The 21350-nt window shown below is 34.8% G+C and overlaps 1 protein-coding gene across 1 annotated transcript; it reads left to right on the top strand.

The window, feature by feature from the left end:
- Positions 1 to 3309: 3309 nt before the first annotated feature.
- LOC113889545 (alpha-amylase 2B) lies at positions 3310 to 16279 on the top strand. The gene is made up of 10 exons (XM_027536360.1): positions 3310 to 3477; positions 3833 to 3979; positions 8590 to 8787; positions 9168 to 9398; positions 10182 to 10315; positions 11131 to 11253; positions 11348 to 11447; positions 13667 to 13785; positions 14210 to 14335; positions 16083 to 16279. The coding sequence occupies exons 1-10, from the start codon at positions 3310 to 3312 to the stop codon at positions 16270 to 16272; spliced, it is 1536 nt and encodes a 511-aa protein (XP_027392161.1). The 3' UTR covers positions 16273 to 16279.
- Positions 16280 to 21350: the final 5071 nt, after the last annotated feature.

Below are 21350 nucleotides of genomic sequence, written 5' to 3'. Positions count from 1 at the left end.
AAAAACCAAACTCAGCTTTTATCATAGACACTTCATGACAAATATTGTATACTAAATCACCAATGTATTAGCATACTTACATGTGCATGATACTTTCCATTACCATAATTCTGATTATATAGCTTCCATAGTTAGCAATGACTTTTAGTGATAATATCTTCTAGGATATTATACACATGAACCAGAAGATTTCAACATGTGAAATGTGATGAATATTTATCCCTGTCAAGCATCTCCTCCTTTATTGGTAACAGCACATAGCTTTCCTGTAATCACACAGAGACCATATTTCACCCGTTCTGTTAAGGCATGAAAGTGAAAGTGTTAGTCACTCAGTCGTGTCTGACTCTTTGCGACCCCATAGACTGTAGCCCACCAGACTCCTCCTTCCATGGAATTCTCCAGGCAAGAATCCTGGAGTAGGTTGCCATTCCCTTCTCCAGGGGATCTTCTCGACCCAGGAATCAAAGCCAGGTCTCCTGAATGACAGGCAGATTCTTTATTGTCTGAGCCACCAGGGAAGCCCTGTCTGTTAATGCATAGTTAGCCTTATTTCTCACCTGCAGTGGTAGGCATATGATCTAGGATAGGACAATCAAGACAATCCATTTCCTTGCCACAATATTCTGTTCAGGGATGGGTTTATAAACCAAGTCAGAAACCAATTAAGAATCAGTCTTGAGTCTTTGGCTTAAACTGTTGAGAAAGAGGTGCTTATTTTTTTCCCTGAGTTTGCCAGACTGGTGGGAAGTAAACTTTGCATTTGAACAGTTTTGCCACTGTGCGGCAAAAGCCTGCCTGAGAATTAAGCCAAGAAAGACATAGAAATGCAGAGCCAAGAGATAGAGACAAAAAATGTCTTGAGGTTTTTTGAGTTTTTAATTCTAGTCCAAAGCTATCTGTATCCCTTACTTCCTAGTCACAAAACTAACATATTTTACTTGATTTTTTAAATCACTTCAAATCCAAAGCATTCCTGTTATTTCTTATGCTTCTTTTTGCTCTACAGTATCTCTCCAAAATTCTCTTTTCTGGACTCACTTGTCATATCACTTTGCTGGCATACATATAACCCCTCATTTTAAGGGTGTTCTACTTCATGTGATCTTAATTTTTCACTATATCCTAGACTCAAAATTAATTCATTTGTTATTTTCCCTGACAGTGCAAATTTGCTGAATAAAAATGGATTCTTTAACCAATATCTTTGTTTGCTCAGTTAGGTATTCATATCAACACTCTGGTCTCAGTGAAGATGTGTCTAAAGATTCACATATTTCACGCTATGTCTCAAGCTCTGACTATCTATTTACTGTGGCACTGACAGCTTGCCCTCAAAGCCTCCCAGATTCTCTACCTGGAAGATGTGATACAATCTCAAGCATAATTGTTTTCTTCTGAACTATGTGGCAACCTGCCATTTTCCTTGTTTGCATTATGGCTTCCTTGATGCCTATTAAGGTACCATGTGGAACTACCTCTTAACTAATATAGACCACCAGCCCCTTTCCTGCTGATGCTGTTTCCTTGTTAAAAGACTATGCTGTTGAAACCACGCTTCCACACCAAAGCCAAAATAGAGCTTTTTAGTGCCAGTCTTGTTTAGTCTACTAGGAATCTCTTTCCTGCAACACTTTATTGCCTAAGTATCCAATAATCATCACCTTTTAATTTATTTATATTAGAAAGAATTTCACTTTACATGCATAGTTTCTTTCTCTAGACTTTACCAGTCAATCTATGGGAACTTAACTACAATCCATCTTAGAGATAGAGGCATTTATATTATTCAGAATTACTCCTTACCCTTAATCATTTGATCAAGTTTTGCCTTTATTTTTTTCATCAGTCCTTTCTTCAGGATTTCCTACTTTCTTGGGAAAGAGAGAAGTGTTGGCTCTCAGTTCTTTTTTTTTTTAATTAGTAAAATGTTATTATTACAGTTTCTGATCATGTTAATGTGACCACAAAATATTTCTGACTGGAAATGTTGGGTATATGGATTTTATGGATGTTAAATTTTCCTGAATTCCGAAATAAAACTCCGCTGTCTCCTCTTATTCTCAGAACAACAAACAACTGTATTACTGCAGATTAAGATCATAGAATCTTAACATTAAAATAGAATGGAACATCCCCTGTAGCCAAGCAGAAACACTTTAGAATTCCCAATGATTTTTATCATTTCCTGTTAGAAATTAGAGAGCTATTAGAATTATTTCAATCATCAGATCTATTCTTTGTTTCTTTTTTTTTGATTATCTAGAATCATCACTCCAGGCTCACTTTGACCCCTAATGCTGTTCAAAACCCCCTGCTCAATCGACATATAAATAAGTCTACTGAGAATTGACTTGTTGCCTCACTTGGTTACCTTAATGTATTTTTAAGATTAGAAACAGAAGGTAAAATGCATCAATGCTTATATTGTGAAATATGCTTTACCTCAGTACTGTGATCATTAGCATTTAATTACTTACCTTATCTGAATCCAAAGTTTTTGACAGTGACACTGCTTTTGATGGTGAAACCTATAGTTTTGAAAAAAATCCAGAACATCAGAATAGATGTTTTGATACAATACATTCACTAAGGGGTTTGCTCAGATGCTCTGTGTGCACTCCTGGAGTGAATAAGCCTAAAGATCTTATACTTGGTCAAACTTGAGTCCTGTGATGATGTCCTAATGGAAAAGAAGCCATAGAATTAACTTCTCTTTATTTAATCTCTTGATATATCTGATATTCTATGACTGTATGTATAATTAATATCTATTATTAACCTCACAATAAAATATCATATTGAAACTTAATTTCTTAATGCAAAAACTTCAATAATCAAAAATTTTGGTTGGGGGTAAAACCAAAACTGAACTGAATATTTTGTTCATTTTGAAATTGAAACCCTGCAAATGTTTGCAATAGATAGTTAGGGAAATATTTTGACTGTGAGTTCAGGTGACTCTAATTGTTATTTTCCTTCTGTTAGTGAAGGACTTTAGATATAAGATCTAATCCTACTTAAATAATACATGATTACACACTTTATAAATATTTAATACCAGATGTTTAAAAGGTTAATATTCCCACGATAAGGAAAGCATTGTTATTAAAGCTCATTTAGATGGTATTCTTGGGAGATTTTATGGATGTTCTTCATCTGTTTAAATTATTATCAATATTTCTTTTCAGATTATGAATAAACAGTTTGTGCTCAAGTGTTTGCTCATTTAACATTTATTTTGTAATATATACTTCTTATAGGAATATAAATAGTTGCTGGAAAGAACACTTACAACTTCAAAGCAAAATGAAGTTTTTTCTGTTGCTTTCAGCAATTGGGTTCTGCTGGGCTCAGTATGACCCACACGTCAAATCTGGACGGACCTCCATTGTCCATCTGTTTGAGTGGCGCTGGGTCGATATTGCTCTTGAATGTGAGCGATACTTAGCCCCCAAAGGATTTGGAGGGGTTCAGGTGAGTATTGTTCATTGTATAAGTTGCAGAAATTGCTGTGCTGAGAATAAGTGGTAGTATCCCCTGTGTCTGAAAGCTGGGACAACATTTTACTTCACAATTAAAGTACTCTAAGTAAAACAGTTTTCTGAGGAAGAAAAAAATTTGAAATTGTCGGTGACTTTACGTTTTATTTCCAAGATAATTTTTTTCAGCAGGATATTTCCAATGCAATGTTAATATTTTCAAACAATTTTAAAGAAATGCAGTTACCAAAGATTCAGAAATAATTTTAGACTATTGATTAGTTTATAGACTATTCAGTGGTATAAAGTGAGTCATAAATTGATACTTATTAACATTGTTTTATTTGTAGGTCTCCCCACCCAGTGAAAATGCTGTGATTACTGACCCTTCACGACCTTGGTGGGAAAGATACCAACCAGTTAGTTACAAGTTATGTACAAGATCAGGAAATGAAAATGAATTCAAAGACATGGTGACTAGATGTAACAACGTTGGTGTAAGTGACTTAAAGTTTCCTTTAAACACATGATACAGAAAAATAATTTATCTCTCTTGTCTCTTGTTCCTTTTAAGAAGAACAATTTTCATACATATAAAAGTTACCTCATGCTTTAGCTATAAATTAAAATGTAATTGTTACCTTATGTTTAATTATAACTATTTTTATATGTACCATTTATCCACTAAAGAAGATGTAATTAAAAGTTTAAGGCCACAGACTTCAACTAATGTAAGTTTAAGTTTTATTTTATAAAGCAGAACATCAACTTTCAACCTTTATGGTTGTACACATTTTGGGGGAACACTTTTCCAGTTAGGAATTAGAAGTTCCACTTACAACATTTGCTGTTTCTTGTATGTGAATTGTATGGCCACCCATAATTCTTGGATATTCCTTCCCGCAAGTACTATGATCGTCTGTAATTATTTTCTCTTTGATGAAGAGCATAATGAGAGGCAACTGTTGTTGTTCAGTCACTAAGTTTTGTCTGATTGTTTGTGACCCCAAGAATTGCAGCACACCATGCTTCCTTGTCCTTCACTATCTCCTGTAATTTGCTCAAGTTCATGTCCACTGAGTCAGTGGTGCTATCTAACCATCTCATCCTCTTCTGTCCTCTTCTTTTGCCTTCAATCTTCCCCACATCGTGGTCTTTTCCAGTGAGTCGGCTCTTCGTATCACATGACCAAAGTATTGGAGCTTCAGCTTCAGCATCAGTCCTTCCAGTGAATATTCAGAGTTGATTTCCTTTAGGATTGACTGCTTTGATCTCCGTGCAGTCCAAGGGACCGTCAAGAATCTTCTCCAGCACCACAGATTGAAAGCATCAGTGCTTTGGCACTCAGCCTTCTTTATGGTCCAACTCTCACATCCATACATGACTACTGAAAAAAAAACATAACTTTGACTATACTGACTTTTGTCAGCAAAGTGATGTCTTTGCTTTTTAATACACTGTCTAGATTTGTCACAGCTTTCCTTCCAAGCATTTTTTTTTGGTCATTGATGCCTTACTGACAGGTGTCACCATCTCTTTTACAATGGAATGCACAAGGCAATATCTACAAACACCAAGGAAAGTTAAGTATTGCATCTCTATTTCATTTGGAAAAGAGAAGATTCCCAAATCAAGCTGGTTTTGATTCTTGAGAGGAAAGGTGGTAGAGATAATTCATGGCAACATATTGATGGACAAAATCCTCAGTAAGAATGCAGTATGGTTGTGTCTACTTTGAAAGAAAGGATTAGATGCTTCAAACTAAAGCGTCAGTTGCATGACTCTTAGGTGTTTGAATATGGCCATGTACCACACTGAGTTCTAGTTTGCATGGAGTATGAGCAAGAAACTTAAATAGACAAGATAGTTTTACAGATCCTGTATACAAAATTTGTTTGTTTTATCCATTCATGAAACTTAAAAAAAGTTAAATGTGAAGCCAAAACATACATTTTTCTTTAATATTAACTGTCTTTCCTGGTCCTCCTTCAAATCTGTTTACATTTGCTGTGTATGTAATGTTCTAGAACAAGTATATTGAGAGAAGATTGAATCCCAGGCAATGAGATAATTTTAGAGGAATAAGTGACCAGATACACAGTTTCTTTCTTTCTTTTTTTTAAAGCAGCCACACTAATATTTCTGGAGTGTTGCAGGGACCTCAGAACCAATCATTCATCAAAGAAGCATCTTTTAATTTCATTGTTGTAGTCACCATCCACAGTGATTTTGGAGCCCAAGAAAATAAAATCTGTCACTGCTTCTACTTTTTCCCCTACTATTTGAAATGAAGTGATGAGACCAGATACCATGATCTTAGTTTTTTGAATGTTGAGATTTAAGCCAGCTTTTTCACGCTCCTCTTTCACTTTCATCAACAGGTTCTTTAGTTCCTTTTCACTTTCTGCCATTATAGTGGTATCATCTGCATATCTGAGGTTATTGATATTTCTCTAGGGATCCTTGAATACAGCTTTTGACTCATCCAGCCCAGTATTTCGCATGATATAATCTGCATAGACATTGAATAAACAGAGTGACCATATACAGCCTTGTCTTACTCCTTTCCCCATTTTGAACCATTCATTGGTTCCATGTAAGATTCCAACTGTTGCTTCTTGACCCGCGCTTAGTTTTCTCAGAAGACAGGTTAGGTGGTCTGTTAGTCCCATCTCTCTAAGCATTTTCCATAGTTTGTTATGATCCACACAGTCAAAGGCTTTGGCATAGTCAATGAAGCAGATGTTTTTCTGAAATTTCCTTGCTTTCTCTGTGATCTAATGAGAGTTGGCAATTTTATCTCTGGTTTCTCTGCCTTTTCTAAAATCCAGGTTTTACATCTGGAAGTTCTTGGTTCACATACTGCTGAAGCCTAGCTTGAAGGATTTGAACATAACCTTGTTAGCATGTAAAATGAGAGCAATTGTACTGTAGTCTTAACATTCTTTGGCACTGCTCTTCTTTAGGGTTGGGATGAAACTTGACCTTTTCCAGTCTTGTGTCCACTGCTGAGTTTTCAAAATTTGCTGACACATTGAGTGCAGCACTTTAATAGCATCATCTTTTAGGATTTTAAATAAATCAACTGCAATTCCAACACCTCCACTAGCTTTCTTTGTAGTAATACTTCCGAAAGCCCACTTGATTTCACACTCAGGGATGTCTGGCTCTAGGTGAGTGACCACACCATCCTGGTTATCTGGGTCATTAAGACCTTTTTTTATATATGTAGTTTTTCTGTGTATTCTTGCCTCCTCTTCTTAATCTCTTCTGCCTCTGTTAAATCCTTACCATTTCTGTCCTTTGTCAAGCCCATCTTTGCATGAACTGTTTGCTTGGTATCTCCAGTTTTCTTGAAGAGTACTGTTTTCCTCTCCTTTTTTGCATTGTTCATTTTAGAAGGCCTTCTAATCTCCTTGCTGTTCTCTGGAACTCAGCATTCAGTTGGATATATCTTTCCCTTTCTCCCTTGCTTTTTGCTTCTTTTCTTTCCTCAACTATTTCTAAAGTATGCTCAGACAGCTACGCTGCCTTCTTGCATCTTTTTGTTTTTTTTTTTTTGTTTTTCCCCTTTGGGATGGTTTTGGTCACTGCCTCCTAAACAATGATACAAACCTCTGTCCATAGTTCTTCAGGCATTCTGTCTATCAGATCTAATTCCTTGAATCTATTCATTACCTCTACTGTATAATCATAAGGAATTTGATTTAGGTCATACCTGAATGGCCAAGTAGTTTTTCCTACTTTTGTTAATTTAAGCATGAATTTTGCAATAAGGACCTCATGTCAGCCACAGTCAGCTCCAGGTCTTGTTTTTGCTGGCTATATGGAGCTTTTCCATCTTCAGCTACAAAGAATCTATAGCCATCTTGCCTGGTACTCAGGATATCTCTTGACTTCCTACCTTTGCATTTCAATCCCATATGAAAATGATATCATTTTTTGATGTTAGTTCTAGAAGGTCTTGTAGGTCTTTGTAGAACCTGTCAAGTTTAGGTCCTTCAGCTTCAGTGGCTGAGCCATAGACTAGATTACTGTGATGTTGAATTTTTTGCCTTGGAAACAAACTGAGATTATTCTGTTGTTTTTCAGATTGCATCCAAGTCATGCATTTCAGACTCTTTCCTTGACTATGAGCGCTAGGGATTCCTGCCCACAGTAGTAGATGTAATGGTCATCTGAATTAAATTTGCACATTCCCGTCCATTTTAATTCACTGATGCCTTAGATGTTGATGTTTACTCTTGCTATCTCCTGCTTGACCACGTCCAATTTACCTTGATTCATTGATCTAACTTTCCAGGTTCCTATGCAATATTGTGCTTTACAGCATCGGACCTTACTTTCACCACCAGACACATCCACACCTGAGCATCATTCCACTTTGGCACAGCTGCTGCATTCTTTTGGAGCAATTAGTAATTGCCCTCCACTCTTCCCAGTGGCATATTGGACACTTCTGACCTGGGGTCCTCATATTCCGGTGCTACATCTTTTTGCCTCTTTGTGTTGTTCATGGAGTTCTTGCAGCAAGAACACTGGAGTGGTTTTCTGTTCCCTCCTCCAGTGGGCCACATTTTGTTGGAACTTCTCACTATGACCCATCCATCTTGGGTGGCCCTTCATGACATCACTCATAGCTTCATTGAGTTACACAAGACCCTTTTTGCCACAACATGGCTGTGATCCATGAAGGAGGTGAGAGACAATACCTACCTTTATTCTTCTGATCCTAAATAGATAGTAGAGTCTGGCTTCTTGTTTCTTAGGATGACCTATGGAAACTTCAAAAACTAATAATCTCTCTTGCCTCAACTGATTCCAGATACTCCAAAAAAAAGTCTCTTTGTATTTTTTCACAGTTCTATTAGTTTGGGGTTCTCTTAATTTATTATATGTATAAGCATCTTCCAAGTGCCTAGAATGCTTATAGGGCTTCAATTCACAATGATTTCTTTTCACACTTGACTGTTTTCTTGTAAGATAAGTTATAAAATAACAAAGAAGTATTTTGGAATGTTATCAACGTGCTGTACAATCTAATTAATAATACTATAAATTTCTATCTCTCTGTAAGTCAAACTGAAATGGAAATTCTGCCTTTCAGGTCCGTATTTATGTGGATGCTGTAATTAATCATATGACTGGAAGTGGTGTGAGTGCGGGAACAGGCAGTACTTGTGGAAGTTATTTCAACCCTGGAAGTGAGGATTTTCCAGCAGTCCCATACTCTGGTTGGGATTTTAATGATGGAAAATGTAAAACTGGAAGTGGAGATATTGAGAGCTATAATGATGCTTATCAGGTAATTAGCAAAATATCTATCTACACCTTTTATTATCCATATGTAGCTCACTGATCTCCATTTTAAATGTTAGTTTAGAATGTTTAGGAAAACAGCATTCCAAGTCTGACTTCAGAATCTCATATCAACATTCAAATAATTTTCCCCAATTTAATTTTTCAAAATGAAAAAACTCATCTACTTTTTCTCCATTTTTTTCATTTTTACAATGAAAAATATTTCAAAGGTATGTCAGTACTAGAATGTCAATATCTCCAGAGACTGGTGCAAAGAAATCACTATTGAAATATCTGTTAATGAATAAATGAATGAATAATTGAATGGATTCTCAAGTGAAGGTGATGTTTTATGTATCAATCACAAAATTTTTTTCTCCATAGGTCCGGGATTGTCGTCTCGTTAGTCTTCTTGATCTTGCACTGGAGAAAGATTATGTGCGCTCCACGATTGCTAACTATCTAAACCATCTCATTGACATTGGTGTAGCAGGGTTCCGAATTGATGCTTCTAAGCACATGTGGCCTGGAGACATAAAGGCAGTTTTGGATAAACTGCATAATCTAAACACAAAGTGGTTTCCTTCAGGAAGTAAACCTTTCATTTACCAGGAGGTATGTCAATATACATGTGTATCCATATAAAATATGACCATTTATTATTCTTTAGAAAATAATTCCTCATCGATAATTCATCAGAAAATAAGTGACAGATTTTATTTAAAATGCAGTTTCTTTAGCTTAATGGCTGAATCATTTACATAGAAGAATATTCCTTAACCTCCTTTTATTCAGAAGACAGTACATCTAACTCTGTATCAAGAGGTTTGTTATCCAAATGACAAAAATTTATTTAGGCTGCAAAAATCTCCATGTCATGTATAATTTCCCCAGAGGCCGTGATAGAAGACAGATAATAATATAGTTGTCTTAAGACAGGATATCTGACTCTAAATTTTGGCTAGATCACCATTAGGTGTGTTTGGTTAGGCTGATTCATTAACCTCTCTGCGCAACAATTTTTTCAGAAGTTATCGAAAGGAATAATGATAATGGTTATATCTTTGTTTTCTTTGGAGATTTGAAGAGGTAATATTTATCAAGTAGCAAGAAATATTACCAGCCGGATATTAAGTGCTATACAAGTATGAACTAGTCTTATCATTTATGTGCAAGTCTAAATTAGGTCAGCATTCTCACAGGACAAGTTACTTTGTCATGTTACTTTTACTATTGTTGGATAGATATAGTCTAGCAAAGAAAAATGAGAATCTTGATATAAGGAAAACCATTTGGGGTATTTCATATAATATAAAATAGTACAAAGCTATTTTTTATATAAGTTTAACTTAGTTAAATTCTTATTTAAATTGTTATTTTCTTCTTCATTTCTACAAGGTAATTGATCTGGGTGGTGAGGCAATTACAAGCAGTGAGTACTTTGGAAATGGCCGTGTGACAGAATTTAAATATGGTGCAAAACTAGGAACAGTTATTCGCAAGTGGAGTGGAGAGAAGATGGCTTACTTAAAGTAAATAAAATATGCTTTATTCTTTGAATTATTTCACAGATTTTTTTGTGATGATACCTCAACATGAGTTTTCTTCATAATGCCTTCTTATTTAGACAAATTTCAAGGATTCATTTACTAATAACAAGTGCTGTATATCCCCACATTCCAAGTGATCATCTTTATTATTTAGAATATCAATCACAAGGAAGCTTTTTAGGGACTCAACACCAATCTAGAGATTGTAATTTATACATTATATGACTGTACTAGATTTAATTAATGTTTGCACATAATTTGTGAAAGCCAGGTTCTTACTAAAGTGATTCTATAATTTATGAAGTTCCTACAATGTGGCCATTCTATAGACTTTACATATATTAGTTAATTTCAAATATTAAAATGTTTATAACAATATACTGTTGAAACTTAATCTAATTTGCAATTCTGTATAAAATGGTATGTATGTTGGCCCTTCTGAAGTCTATCTAAATTATAATACACTAAAACTTCTAATATAAATTTTATAGCAAAATTCCTATAACATGAATGTAATTCAAGTAATTTCTACATATATACATGCATGGAATGTATTTGTAGATTATATATATATATATATATAGTTTTTAATTTTCAAAAGCTCAGTTTATTCTACAATTAAAATAAATGAATTTTAAAAATTAAAAAATTTTAAAACCCTACAGAATAATCATTTAACTAGAGAGAGAATTTCATTGAAGAGTGCAATACTGAAAGAAATGCACATTTTGATTATTCTAAAGTTATTGTAAAAGAATACATATATATATATTCTTAAGATTTTCTTTTTTTAATAGGAACTGGGGAGAAGGCTGGGGTTTCATGCCTTCTAACAGGGCACTTGTCTTTGTTGATAACCATGACAATCAGCGAGGGCATGGAGCTGGGGGAGCATCTATTCTTACATTCTGGGATGCTAGGTAAGAAACAAAGTTCCCCATTTTTAAACCTACCATTTTAATGATGTTAAAAATATTATTTTCTTTTATAATAAGATAATTTTGTGCCTTTTAGACTGTACAAAATGGGAGTCGGATTTATGCTCGCTCATCCCTATGGATTTACACGAGTAATGTCAAGCTACCGTTGGACAAGACATTTTGTGAATGGAAAAGTAAGTTTTGGTGTTGTACAAAATATCTTCTTCTCAAGAAAAAGAAGTTAATTTTGTTATAATTTCACATATTGCTATAACATTCACTATTTATTTTATCAAATATTTATTAAGTGAAAACCTGACACAGGGTTCTTTTAACAATGCAGTGGATATTTAAAAAAATTAAAATGGAATTTAGAAAGATGGTAACGATAACCCTGTAAGCAAGACAGCAAAAGAGACAGAGATGTATAGAACAGTCTTTTGGACTCTGTGGGAGAGGGAAAGGGTGGGATGATTTGGGAGAATGGCATTGAATCATGTATAGTATCATATATGAAATGAATCGCCAGTCCAGGTTTGATGCATGATACAGGATACTTGGGGCTGGTGCACTGGGATGACCCAGAGGGATGGTATAGGGAGGGAGGATGATGGGAGGTTCAGGATGGGGAACACGTGTATACCTGTGGTGGATTCAGGTTGATGTATGGCAAAACCAGTACAATATTGTAAAGTAATTAACCTCCAATTAAAATAAATAAATTTATATTAAAAAAATAAAACAAAGACCACAAAAAAATATATAAATAAAGCCAACCAGAAGAAAGAAGAGATGATGAATGGGAAGAAAATAAGTAACCTAATGGCATCCATTTATCCAAAATGTAACTCTATTCCCTATACTTTTCAGTTATGTGGACCAATAAGTCCATTTTAATGTAATAAATAAATAAAAGCAGACTTTAGATATAAAAAAATAAAAAATTAAAATGAATGATCTCTGTTGATAAAGAGTATGTAAGCTATTTCAAAGTATGAGAAATATACCTTCTTGCCCACCCACTTTAAAAAATACCACTTAAAAATAAGGATACAATGAATAAAATGTGTACTCGTAAGTACCTGCTTCATACAGTTGATATGAGGATTACAAATTAACACTTCAAGGAAATTTAAAACAGTACCTGCTCATGGTATAAGCAATATAAGTATTTGTTAAATACTTTTTTAAAGAAAGTTTTGTGGAATGCAAAGGCATTATCTAGTTGAGCTGAAGTTCAGTAGGGAAAGTATAGCAGGAAGGAAAATACATTAAAGAGAAATTTGCTAACTATTCTGAAAATGTTAAAAATCAGAAAAATTTGAGCAGTATGGTAAAGACATTAATCTGAGTAAATATTTTTAAAAGAAACTGAGAAATAAGAACTTAAGTTATTTGGAAAGTTAGTGGTAAGTTTCAAATGCAGCATCATACAGCAACTTCATACCTGAAGTAGAAAATTCTCTTCACTCTGAACCAGATAGATATTCCTCTAGTTTCTAGTAGGTTCTTTACAAATTGAGAAGTCCACTACTACTTTGTACAACAACTCATTCTGTTCTTAGATAGCCTTAGATATCCTAAATATTTAGGATATTTCCCTTTATATTGAATCAATTTCTTATAATTTCCACTAATTAGTCTTATTTCTGATGGCAGGAGTTATGGCATATGTTCATTTCCCCCTTTCCCATAAAGTCTTCTCCATGACTTCTGCATGCTAACAACTCTTAGCTTGTCCATCATTTATCATACCATATGATTTAAGACAGATATTGATAACTTCCTAGACATAATCTATTTTTTCCTATGATTACCTTGAAAGTACCAATTAGAAAAGCACAGTAATAAAATTTGGTCAATTTAGTGAAGAGTATTTTGATATTTTGATTAGAACTTTTATTGAAAAAAGATGAACGAAACAGTTATTTATTAGCAATTATCATGTATAAAGATTTTTACATACCTTATTTAATTTTTATAGTAACTTATAATATCATCATTTTACAGAAGAGGAAAATGAGGCATAGAAGTTATGTATATTAACTAAGTCTTTGAGCTAGTAGTAATGGAAACTATCTTTTAGTCCTGCATTTTATAACACTAAAGTCCTTGCCATTTCAATAACATCACACTGCCTATAGTGATATTAAGAAGTGATTACAATTCCTTGGAAAACAATGAGAGACTAAAAAAATCATACTCTTGTTTGAAATATGGCACTAGGGAATGAGAAGTTAGGGAGAAGATATACTTAGTAAAAATCCTGAACAAGTTGAATTCTAAGTGAAGCCACTACAAAAACACAAATAGGACAGATTGGGTTTGATGTCCTAAATAAGGACACATGTAATGTTAAAAATGTGAGCTTTTAAAATTGATTATTATTATTTTTTTTTTTTTACTAATTGAGGATGTTAATGATTGGATGGGGCCACCAAATAAAAATGGAGTAATTAAAGAAGTTACTATTAATCCAGATACTACTTGTGGCAATGACTGGGTCTGTGAACATCGATGGCGTCAAATAAGGTAGGAAACCTTATTTGGACACATTCTCTGATAATAAACTTTCTTAGCATTTTTAAAATGCCTTTATTTATTTACTGGTTTTTGACTGAGCTGGGTCTTTGTTACTGTGCAGGCTTTTCTCTCCTTGTAGTGGGCCGGGCTCCTCTTTGTGGTGGTGTGGGAGTTTCTCACTGAGGTGGTTTCTCTTGTTGTGGAGCATGGGCTTTAGGGTTGCAGTTCCCAAGGTCTAGAGCACAGGTCCAACATTTGTGGCACATGGGCTTAGTTGCTCCGTGGCATGTGGGATCTTCCTGGATCAGGGATCAGACCCATTTCTCCTGCTTTGGTAGGCAGATACTCCACTACTGAGCCACCAGGGAAGTCCATTGTTTCGTTTTAAATTGTTGAAGTATCAACAGCATTTCACATGCTCTTTTGTTTTTAGGAACATGGTTATGTTCCGTAATGTAGTTGATGGTCAACCTTTTACAAACTGGTGGGACAATGGCAGCAACCAAGTAGCTTTTGGAAGAGGAAACAAAGGATTCATTGTCTTTAACAATGATGACAGGTAAGTAGATCAATTAGAAATAATATTTTATGCTAATATGTTCTTGGTTTATTCTTTTCCTGCTCATTTACTTTTTTCACATCTGAAAAATTCTTTAGATGGCAGATTAAGAAAACATAACGATTAGAAAAGGGTCAGAAGAAAAATGATGATGACTGATTTTCTTTTATCTCCTCTGTTTATAATGGTTTTCTTTTCTAAGTGGAGTCATTTTTTGTGCACTCTTCACATCATGGACAGATGTGATGCATGTGTACTGCTTACATATACACCTCACATAAAATATACACGTTAGTCACTCAGTCATGTCTAACTCTTTGTGACCCCATGGACTGTAGCCCACCAGGCTCCTCTGTCCATTTAATTCTCCAGGCAAGAATACTGGAGTGGGTAGCCATTTCCTCCTCTAGGAGATCTTCCTGACCCAGGGGTTGGACCCAGGTTTCCTGCACTGCAGGCAGATTCTTTACTTTCTGAGCCACCAGAGAAGCCCCCAAAATATACAAAGTCGTTAATATAAAAGGTCACGAAATCCATAGAAAAATGTCTTATAAAACTTTTTAAATCAATAATGGAAAAATACTGCCTCAGATCTGAAATGTCTTTTTTCCTCTCTTTTTTTCACCTACTTTAGTACGTAGTTCTTTAGTCTTGTTTTGCACATTCCCATCTCTCTGTGACAAATAATACTTTTTAAAGCATATATATATTTATAATGAATATGTATATTATGGTCATTGATTCACCTCAGGGGACTTATTACTTTTAGTTCTGAGACATCTCATTACTGGCTTTTCATTTGTGAGACTTATATTCTTTGCCTCCATTATACTGTTTCCCTCACATACGGAATTATAGCTCAGAAGGCATCTTTGCAAGCACTTGTAATGTTAGTCCAAACTAGATTCCACCCATGTTTAGCTCACTCTTTGCCCAAATGATATTTTACTGGCAAAAAATAATAATAACAAATAAAAAAGTATATACTTGTCTTCCCCAAGAATCCATTACTAGTCCTTTTTTCCCCTGTCTTTTGTCATATGTGTATGCGTGCTAGGTCCTGTCTGACTCTGCAACCCTATGGATGGTAGCATGCCAACCTTCTCTGTCCATGAGATTTTACAGGCAAGAATACCAGAGTGGATTGCCATTTTCTTGTCCAGGCGATCTTCCTGACCCAGGCCTCAAACCTGTGTCTCCCACATCTTCTGCACTGTGGGCAGATTCTTTATCAATTGAGCTATCAGGGAGAGGGAAGAAACATATTTATGAGACAGCATTATATTTTAAAATTATATACTTCTTTATAGAAATGCAAGATTATTTTTATCTCCAGCCCAAATTTATTTTAACCTCTTGAAAAAAGGAGATTTTTGAGGAAATAACCAAATTTAAGTTTTTGAAAATAATCAGTATTTTCTTAAGTGCAGATGAGGATACATTTAAAGTAATTTAAAATTATTTTCTCTAAGTGAAGCAGGTCATTCAAATCTTCACTGATACTCTTCAACTTTATTTTTTTGTATAATATTTACTATTGACTAGGAAATTTCTATATCTTCTATAAGAATTTTGTTGACCCTGAGAAAACCAACCACTGCAGAAATCTTTATGTTTGAATTTTATTTTCATTGAGACCTTGACTGCTTAAAGTTCTATTGCACACAGTTACACTATTTTAGAGAGTCTGTATTCTTGCTTTTAATTGTGTTAAATTCATATTAAATCTTAAATTTTATTTTTACAGTACACTATCTGCAACTTTGCAAACTGGTCTTCCTGCTGGTACATATTGTGATGTTATTTCTGGAGATAAAAGTGGTAACAGTTGTACAGGGATTCAAATCAGTGTTTCCAGTGATGGCAAAGCTCATTTTTCTATTAGTAACTCTGCTGAAGATCCATTTATTGCAATTCATGCTGATTCTAAATTATAAAATTTGAACTGAATTAAATACATACACCCAGAGAAATAAAATGTGTTTTGTTTCTTCTATGTATGTAATATATAACTTCTCATAATTCATTAATTTTTGGTAAAAGCTATAAAAAGTATTCAAACTGTAAAACTCAAAAAAGCATAAAAACACATATACTTAATAATTATAATTACAATCAACATTTTGTTACATTTTAGAAGATTCTCTTTAAGCTATTTGTCAAAGGAATTTTTAAGAACTCAGAAAAGCATGATGAAAAATTTGTTTGTTACAGTTAATACCACTTGCCCAGCTACATATCTTTAATCCAGGTTTATATTTCTTACATAGGGTATTTCTAACAATTAGTTAAGGGTAGCTAATTTAATGATAGTTTGCATACAAAGTCATAATATTTGCATATTTTTTACAATATAAAAGGCCCTTTCATAGTTAATAAATTAAAAAATAAAAGAAAATTAAATTATGTAGTATATAATTCTTAATTATCTTGAGCTCACAGGAATCTTCTACTTTCTCTGTATTCATTTCTTTCTTTCTCTTTCCAATAGCTTTAGCATGATGATGTTGTATGACTTTTGTTCCCATCTCTTAATCCCTAATATGGATGGATGTTTTCATAGGGCTCTCTTGACTCCCTATACTCAGTTTTATTTTTTTTTTCCCCTGATCCTTTAGCTGTTTATTCTTCTTCACTTGACTCTCAATGTGGGATTTATTAAGGCTCTTGGCTAGGTCATCTTATAACTCTCAGGTGTTTTATTTTCATAGTTGAATAAGAAAATAGAAGCCATAACTTGGAAATTCTCTCCTCTTTTTACTCACAAATCTACCTATACTTGGCCCTATCTTTCTCTTCTTTCCTCCTGTCATAATGAACAAAGTGCTTTTTACCAAAGTCTGCTCCCTCCATTTTTACCTTTTTGAGGACTTTACTGCTTAGATTATCTTTCTCTTCTGATTTAACAGTCTTTCTTTTATTGACATAATAGTCCACTCAGATTACGTATATCATATTAGAATCTTTCAACTAAAAAAAATTCATAACCTCAGTTTTTCTCTTTCTGGTCGAACTTTGGAATTTTCATCACACAATCTCAACATCCTCAACACTAGTCATTTTTCATCTCCTTACTCTTCAGTTTCCATCGTCACTTCATTTAATCTGCTCGTCAACATAATAAAAAATATTTATGTTATTCATACAAAGTAGTTCACTGTCCTCATCTTTTTCTATTTCACAATGCTACTCAATATGGAGAGATAGTCTCACATCCTCTCTTCCTTTGGTCTCTGTGATTCTATTCTTTGTTTTCCTTCTCTCACTAATTACTCTTTTTCAGATTTTGTTTTATTGACTTGGCTTCTGTTTGACCTAAAATCTCATTTGGATTGAATTTTCTTCTTTCTGTATCCTCTCTCTAAGTGACTGCAATTGTTTCCTTGGGTTTAAAACACACACTTTAGCATGGAGGTGTATATCTGCAAACCAGATCTTTTCTTGGGACTCAACTTCATGTTACAACAGATGCTTCACATCTCTACTTCCGTATTTCACAGACATCTCATACCTGACATATCCAAAATGTGACCTTCAATTTTTGTCTTCAGCAAGGCTTTTGGTACTGCTGTGTTTCACCACTCACTTAGAAAGCTGAAGTATTTCTTTGATTTCCACTCCTCCCCTTTCTCTAAACTACTTGCCCTATCTCCTCACATAAAACTTAGCATCATCTATTAATTTTTATTTTCAAAATAGTGAAGCTAAAGAGGGAGATCCATGGGATACTAGTAGGAAATAGTTTGAATGAGTAGAAAGAGACTAACTACATACAAATACATTTCCTGTCAAAGCTTCCCTATTAGATTTGATATATTGATACCAGCAATGGCATTTCTAACTATATAGTCTATCACTATGAAAAATAATCATATGTTACCATGAGGGAAATTCTAGAAACTATCATTTCTTATACTGATAGTAATACAGAATTCATTCATTTAGTTTTAGTTTGCATTTATGGTTTACTTCTCTCCTCCTACCTGACCCCATCTGTGTAGTTTAAATAAACTGAATTCTACTGTAGTTCACTAGCACATAAGTCTACAAATCTGTGAATCATTTCAGTTTGCATAAACATATATTTATCAGTCCTCATTCCAGGCTTCTATTGCCATGTGCTGAAATAACTGATTTTAAATGACAGCCAACATTCTGCTTACTATTTTTATATCAGTGGGGATGGAAATAATAGAACTATACTGTCATTCCAATAACACCTCAACCATACTATAAATTTTTAAACACTTTAAACCCTAACCCTAACCCTCAATCTCCCAGAAGTTAATGGTTATAATAATATTGCTGGCTTTGTAGAAGAAACTTCAGCTATAAAATGTTTTCCTGTATCATAATGAGCATGAACACATTTAAAAAATTAAAATAAAGACTTACATCCAGCAAAATTCTGCTTCAGTGAGAATAAACTTTAAAATTTTTCATTTGAGGAGGAAGAGCCTTATTTGGTATAAAGTATTTTCTGCCTTTTATTCTAAAATTACCAAATCAATGAAAAAATTTGTATCTATTTTTTTTTTTGGTCAAAAAAACAGCCAAAAAGTAGAAGAAAAATAAAAAGGACTAATATCTAACTAGATTTTTTTCTGATATAGAGACTATTTTCTGTAAAATATAACTTTATTTTATAGAGGTTTAACTTTAGAGTTACTATATGGGAATCTTTTTAGTGTGCAGGCTTAAAGGTGTCCAATAAATAGTACATTTTCTCAGGTCCTAGGGTGAAATTTACTGAAAAAGCAAACAGAAGTGTAAGGAAGATAGAAATCAAAATATTATTTTATTTAAAAGCTGTAATGTAAGAGAGGGCTTCCCTGATGACTAGGCAATAAAGAATCTACCTGCAATGTGTGAGACTGGGGTTTGATACTGGGGTCGGGAAGATACCCTGGAGAAGGAAAAGGTGGCTATACCCACTCTAGTATTCCTGCCTGAAGAGTTCCCTGGACCTCAGATAGTTTTTATGAGAGGGCAATTGGTAGTCTTAATAGTGAACCAAAGAATTAGATAGACATTTATACTCAACAGCCTGAACTGGAGCAGGGCTTCCCTTGGACAGGCAGAGCTTCTCCAGAAGAAAAATGCAGAGTATCTTTATCAACATATAAATCACTGCCAAGAGAAAGAGAAGCAGCTAGGCTACATGTGTCCAATATTTCCTTCCAAATTAATCAAAAACACTATCCACTCCTTTAGTGAGTGAAGTGGCAGAGAGGTCAAAGCATTCTGTAAATGTTTAGTTCAGTTCAGTTCAGTCGCTCAGTCGTGTCCGACTCTTTGCGACCCCATGAATTGCAGCACACCAGACCTCCCTGTCCAAAACCAACTCGCGGAGTTCACTCAGACTCACGTCCATCGAGTGAGTGATGCCATCCAGCCATCTCATCCTCTGTCGTCCCCTTCTCCTCCTGCCCTCAATCCCTCTCCAAGCAGAGTCTTTTCCAATGAGTCAACTCTTCGCATGAGGTGGCCAAAGTACTGGAGTTTCAGCTTTAGCATCATTCCTTCCAAAGAAATCCCAGGGCTGATCTCCTTCAGAATGGACTGGTTGGATCTCCTTGAAGTCCAAGGGACTCTCAAGAGTCTTCTCCAACACCACAGTTCAAAAGCATCAATTATTCAGCGCTCAGCTTTCTTCACAGTCCAACTCTCACATCCATACATGACCACTGGAAAAACCATAGCCTTGACTAGACAGAGCTTTGTTGGAAAAGTAATGTCTCTGCTTTTCAATATGCTATCTAGGTTGGTCATAACTTTCCTTCCCAGGAGTAAGCGTCTTTTAATTTCATGGCTGCAGTCACCATCTGCAGTGATTTTGGAGCCCAAAAAAATAAAGCCTGATGCTGTGTCCACTGTTTCCCCATCTATTTCCCATGAAGTGATGGGACCAGATGCCATGATCTTCGTTTTCTGTATGTTGAGCTTTAAGCCAACTTTTTCAGTCTCCATTTTCACTTTCATCAAGAGGCTTTTTAGTTCCTCTTAACTTTCTGCCATAAGGATGGTGTCATCTGCATATCTGAGGTTATTGATATTTCTTCCGGCAATCTTGATTCTAGCTTGTGCTTTTTCTAGCCCAGCGTTTCTCATGATGTACTCTACATATAAGTTAAATAAGCAGGGTGACAATATACAGCCTTGACATACTCCTTTTCCTTTGGAACCAGTCTGTTGTTCCATGTCCAGTTCTAACTGTTGCTTCCTGGCCTAAGCAGAAGATATTAAGAAGAGGTGGCAGGAATACACAGAAGAACTATACAAAAAAAGATCTTCACAACCAAGATAATCACGATGGTGTGATCACTCACCTAGAGCCAGACATCCTGGAATGTGAAGTGGTCCTTAGAAAGCATCACTATGAACAAAGCTAGTGGAGGTGATGGAATTCCAGTGGAGCTATTTCAAATCCTGAAAGATGATGCTGTGAAAGTGCTGCACTCAATATGCCAGCAAATGTGGAAAACTCAGCAGTGGCCACAGGACTGGAAAAGGTCAGTTTTCATTCCAATCCCAAAGAAAGGCAATGCCAAAGAATGCTCAAACTACCACACAATTGCAGTCATCTCACACGCTAGTAAAGTAATGCTCAAAATTCTCCAAGCCAGGCTTCAGCAATACGTGAACCGTGAACTTCCAGATGTTCAAGATGGTTTTAGAAAAGGCAGAGGAACCAGAGATCAAATTGCCAATATCCGCTGGATCATGGAAAAAGCAAGAGAGTTCCAGAAAAATGTCTATTTCTGCTTTATTGACTATGCCAAAGCCCTTGACTGTGTGAATCACAAAAAACTGTGGAAAATTCTGTAAATGTAGTTATTCCTTAAAAAAAGAAAAAAAAAAATGAGTAAGGAAAAATATCTCTTTCGTGGTCCTTGGTGTTTCAGGAGGGTAATAAGTATGTTGTGTTAAAATCAATAATTTTAAAGAAGAAAAAGAACATGAAAAAATAAAGACCCTCAATTACCATTTCTTTCTATATATTTTGACTATTCCT

Source organism: Bos indicus x Bos taurus, chromosome 3 (genome assembly GCF_003369695.1).
Source record: "Bos indicus x Bos taurus breed Angus x Brahman F1 hybrid chromosome 3, Bos_hybrid_MaternalHap_v2.0, whole genome shotgun sequence".
Lineage (NCBI taxonomy): Eukaryota > Metazoa > Chordata > Mammalia > Artiodactyla > Bovidae > Bos > Bos indicus x Bos taurus.
This window is presented reverse-complemented; position numbering and strand designations above follow the sequence as displayed.